General features: G+C 35.2%; 1 protein-coding gene and 1 non-coding gene across 2 annotated transcripts; one reads left to right on the forward strand and one right to left on the reverse strand.

Annotated features, from left to right (window-relative positions):
- Positions 1-888: 888 nt before the first annotated feature.
- LOC116339075 lies at positions 889-1,116 on the reverse strand. The gene has a single exon (XR_004200959.1). It is a non-coding gene; the product is annotated as a small nucleolar RNA U3 (small nucleolar RNA).
- Positions 1,117-2,166: 1,050 nt separating this feature from the next.
- LOC116339071 (glucose dehydrogenase [FAD, quinone]-like) lies at positions 2,167-4,970 on the forward strand (the record flags this gene model as incomplete). The annotated part of the gene is made up of 5 exons (XM_031764711.1): positions 2,167-2,310; positions 2,400-3,700; positions 3,761-3,930; positions 4,430-4,817; positions 4,884-4,970. Coding segments are annotated over 5 exons (2,090 nt in total), but the record flags the coding sequence as incomplete, so codon positions are not given.
- Between the last annotated feature and the right edge of the window lie 637 nt (positions 4,971-5,607).

A 5,607-nucleotide genomic window follows, 5' to 3' on the forward strand; every position in this document is an offset into this window, starting at 1 on the left:
AATTGATATTGAATGATTCGGTTTAGTCATGAAATAAAGAAAATTTATCGAAAATGTCAAGTACTTGAAGAAGGATGGGTCGATTGGAATCTTTGAAAATGAAACCATTTAGCGAAAAAGCCAAAAAAATGTGCGGAAAATTAAAAACAAAGCATTTTATGGAATTTTAACAGCTTTAGCTCTACTTCGTTTTTAAGCCGAATAATTTTCATAAATTCATCAAAATAGAAGTGTCCGGTCGTTTTTTGCGATCTTTGATCTCATTAAAGCGAGCAGTATAAAAAAATTGCTTGAAGCGAAAATGATTAGAATATTTTTGGATTTTGCGCGTGTATACAGTGTCAAAAAACTCATAAACGATTGAACATTCCATTAACATTCTATTTAGAGATTAGCATTTTTTAATCAGCTCAAACACTTTTGCAAGTTAATCTGACCAATTTAAACATGTGAGATCAGTCGTTGTTGTCTCGCTATTATAATAAGAACATTTTTTTCGTTTCATTCGCTTGGATTTATTTTCATTCTGTGAGGTGGTCTTCTATTCGATTTCAGTTAATTGAAATTTAATAAGAAATAATATTCGATCAACAAAAGAGTGTGAAACAATTCAGAATTCCATATACACGTCCCACAGGTAATATTCTGATTGGAACATGATATGGCGTGTAAAAATTTGATTATTCAATTTAAAAATAGAAGAAAATGTCAATTTTGTGACAATGTTATTGTGAAAACAAACTACGCACTATCATGAAAAATCGTAAAAGTTTGATAAAATTTCTTTGTAAACAATTGTCAACAATTGTTGTGTTGTAATTGCAAAGCCTATTTGCGTCTTTGCAAATTTTTTTTTTAGTTTTTTGGTGAAAAGAATTAAAAAAGGTGGCCACTCAGAAAGCACCTTATCCGTGGCCCGCTGAGTAACCAACGGGTTAGCGATCATCGACGATTGTGGGTTTCGATGCATGAAATGCAACAAAAAACCACACGAATCTCCCTCACGCTTTCAGATAAAGCACCACAGCTCGTCATCGTGGTTGCCGTCCACTCTAGGGTTAACCAAAGTAGAAGTATAAGAAATACTACAGAAATGATCCTGTGAAGTATAGTCTTGCCGAACGTCTATTTTGAGCAGACGCTTATGCTCTACGGTGATACGTTGCGCCAGTGAATTATAAAATTCACAAAAATGAAATTTACACACAACGTTTGTACTGTACACACAGTGGCTCTCGTATTTCTTGCTTGCTGTGGATCTCGTATTGCTTGTGAGACTTATCGTCTGTGCGTATTTGATCGTCACAAACGATTAGTTATGGCATACGAATGTACGTATGAACGAGCGCACTGCTATACATTTTTTGTTTCTACTGTTTGTAAAATAAATTCAAACAAAGATTTACGCGCGAGCGGAACACAAAAATTCAATGTCAAATCGTTCACTTAAATGTGATTTTTTGTTGTTGCTGTTTCGACATTACTATTTGCACAAGAAGCGTGAGACTCGGCAATCGACAGTCAACGATTAAGTGTAAAGCAAATTCATCGGATACACGGAATAACAAACAGTGCAACGAACATTAAGGGCCAAATATTTGTATTTCATTTTGTGCATACTTTGGATATATTTAATAGGACACACGATTATGTGTTTTTTGCGATTGCAATTCAAAGATATTTAAAGATTTTTTTTTTGTAAATATAACAACAGAAAAATACACACACTTTTTTAACGAATTTTTTCATGTCGGTTGCGTTGTTTCTTTGTGAAATTTTTGTCTCATTGCTCCGCGACACAGCGATATATCTTTGTTTACGGTTTTTCATCTATTTTTGGCACCAGATAAATTGCGAGATTTTATCTCGACGTCAAAGTTGAATGGAAAGAAAGTGACGATGAGTGTGAACAATCAAACATTTCTACTTCCACAATGTGCAGCACAAAGTGTTGGGCCTGCAAATCAACTTTTTATTCAATTAATTCAAACAATAATCACTGCCCACTGTACCATTCCGCAACCATAAATTTGGCCCAAAGATTATGGGCCCACTGCTGAGAAAAGCGGTAAAGACGATTTTTTTATTTCAATGTGAACAAAACTGTTTCACTTTTTCGAGTGTGCGATGGAAAGGTGTTCAACACCAATTTTAAATTAAAACTTCTTTCAAATAGATGGTGAAGTGTTTGATTTCGTGGTGGTTGGTGCTGGATGGGCCGGATGTGTGGTTGCGAATCGCTTGAGTGAAAATTCAAAATGGAAAGTTTTATTGGTGGAAGCTGGTGGCGATCGGCCTTTTGAATCCGAAGTACGTCATTTTTGTTTTTCCATCTCTTTGCTAGGGTCATTTTTGCCGTTTCATTTTTTTCTCATGTCTCTTTTAAACACTTTTCTCAGGTGCCGGTGATGCTGGAAGCTCATCAGCACACCGAATATGATTGGCAATTTTATGCCGAATCAAATACATCATGTAAAGCATTATCGGATGGAAAGTGTTTTTGGCCGCGTGGAAAGTGCTTGGGTGGTACATCGTCATATCACAGTGACGCAGGTCCATTAAATATCGATTTTTACGGCGATAGTCCAGTGGCAAAAACGTTCATAGATGCTGTAATCGAAGACGGTTACAAATTCATAAGTGACATAAACGCCGATGAATATATTGGATACACAAAAGTGCAAGGCACCTGTTATCAGGGTCGTCGACAAAGTTCGGCCAAAGTATTTTTGGCAACGGCAAAAAATCGAACAAATCTTCATGTGCTGAAATATGGTCTCGTTCAAAAGGTTCTGCTAAACGAAACGAATGGAGCCTACGGCATTGAGTATGTCCGTAATGGAAAGGTCATAAAAGCCTATGCCAAAAAAGAAGTGATTTTATCAGCCGGAGTGATCATGTCGCCGGTGGTTTTAATGCTGTCTGGCATTGGTCCGAAAGAAGACTTGGAAAAGCATAATATTGCACCAAAGTGTGATTTGCCGGTTGGAAAAAACCTTCTCGATCATGTTCACACATTGATTTTCTTTCGATTCGATCCCACCAAAAGTGATCCACCCACTGCTACCGATAACATTTACAATTTTGCGATTCATGGTACAGGTGGATTGACAAACTTTGGCGTTGGCACTTTATTCGCATTCATTAATACAGACAAAGCCGAAAAATTTCCGAATATTCAATTGACGTACTTTTGGTTTACGGAAAATGCACCCAACCTGCCTACTTACATAAAAGGACGTCCGTTTAGTGATGAAATTGCTAAAAAGCTAATGGAAGTTAATCAAAATCATGACATTGGAGTGGTTGCCATATCACTACTTCATCCGAATTCAACGGGTTCCATACAATTGAACAGTAGCTCGATTCATGACAAGCCAAACATTTATCCAAACTATTTTAACGTGCCAAGTGATTTAAAAACGATGATCAGTGCTATTCGTCATCAAATTTTTTACACGAATAGTCAATCTTATCCGGCGGAACATGGAAAGGTTATTATGTTTCCATTGAAGGAATGCAGTGGAATTGAGTATGATAGCGATGAATATTGGAAATGCTATATCACGTACATGGCTGCAACTGAATACCATCATGTCGGTACCTGCAAAATGGGCACACAATCAGATCGGGATTCAGTGGTTGATGAAAGACTTAGAGTTCACGGCGTATATGGAGTTCGTGTTTGCGACGCAAGCATGTAAATATTTGAGAATTTTATAATGATTTCAATTTTTGGCAAATTCGATTTTTTTTGCAGAATGCCGTATATCACATCTGGAAATACAAACGCACCAACGATTATGATCGGAGAGAAATGCGCCGCGATGATTATTGAAGATAATTCTGATATGTCTTCACATTCAACATCAAATGAAGAGGTGGAATATTCAATTTCTCGTCTTATTCGGGATTTATCTAATCTAAAACGTTTTCTTGAATAAAATTGTAAAAAAATTATGATTTATTTATATTTTGTGTTTTACTTTGTTAGCGTTATTGTGAAAGACTACATAGAGATAAAAAAATAATAATTCATATTACACGTGCCGATTTTGTAGTGAACAGATGGTGTTTAAATCTAAAAAAAAATAGTATTTGGTTGCTTTGAACTTCTTTCATATCACATGATGAAAGAATATAATAAAAAAATAAAATCATCTTGATGATCAAGTATGACTCTTGTTATGAGCTTGTTTTGATTTTGTCCATTTTTTATTTGCAATGCTTATTCTGTTGAAGATGAATAAACATTCTAGAGTCGTTCACGAACGTAGTCACGAGCCTATTAAAAATAAACCTAAGACACGAACTATACATCGTTGTGTTCACGATATTGGAAGCTGAAGCAAGCGTCTATTCATTTCGAAATAATTTGATGTTTTTTTCCTTTAACAAACTCGTGTGACACTGTTTATATCTCTTTTAGTTTCCATCGTTGTTTTTCTTGCTACAAAAATCGAAAAGCGAATGGGAATATTATTCAAATTCAACAGTTTACCACTCATCTATCCGAATTACTTTAACCATTCGGATGATATGGAAAAACTAGTACGTGCGGTCAAGGAACAAGTCTCATATGTTGACACAGATGCATATCAATTGCTTAATTTGGAGTTCATCAAATTACCCATCAAAGAATGCGATCAATACGAATATGGATCGAACGAATATTGGCAGTGCTACAATAAATATATGAGGACCACTTTGTATCATCCGGTCGGAACGTGTCGAATGGGAACGAATGAAACGGGCGTTGTTGATAATCAACTTAGAGTGCATGGCATTCAAAAATTGAGAGTTATCGATACTTCAATGTAATGTTATGAATTAATTCAATTTATTTTCCAATTTACATTTCGATCATTCATTTTTGATTTCAGAATGCCGATACAGGTGTCAGGACATACAAATGCACCAGCGATGATGATTGGAGAAAAGGGGGCCGATTTTATTAAAAATGATTATTTGTAAAATAAAATAGTCGATTAAAAATATTTTATCTAAACCAAATTAAACAAAGAAGCGTAAAAATTCGTTTGATTCAAAATTATTTCGTGTTTGCAATGAATCGAATGAAGTGTCAAGATTTGTGGAGCTGTCTTGATAATGTATTCAAACAAAAAACATCATATTCAAAGCCACTGTCAGCGTTTGTTTGATAGAAATTTAATGATAACAGTTTCAGTTTATTCTCGAAAGAACCAGACACTCAGCGACAAAATATTTAGACGGTCACTCGTATACAACAACAATACCGTTATTTACAATAGGCTACAGTCGTGAAGTATATGTACCGCCTGGTTCTTTCGATTTCCATGCGGAAAAGATAGTCTGAATACGTAAGCCCCTTTATTTTCAGGTCACTTCTAATAAATAGAACAATCGTAGCATGAAGTGATAATGACAAGAGACAAGGTTTCTCGAGACTCCTTCATAATATTACTACTTTGAATGCAAATTGAACAAAAAGCATCTCCTTTAAATATTTTCATTATCAATTTATTTTGTTCAGAAATTTTTATTACCCATTGTCGCGACAAGATTTTTTCGAATCATGTCTACCGCCCTAAGTTGAAATATTTTCCATTTAAAAATACACAGATG

The sequence above is a fragment of the Contarinia nasturtii genome, unplaced genomic scaffold (genome assembly GCF_009176525.2).
Source record: "Contarinia nasturtii isolate CC-2019 unplaced genomic scaffold, AAFC_CNas_1.1 Cnas_scaffold_90, whole genome shotgun sequence".
Classification (NCBI taxonomy): domain Eukaryota; kingdom Metazoa; phylum Arthropoda; class Insecta; order Diptera; family Cecidomyiidae; genus Contarinia; species Contarinia nasturtii.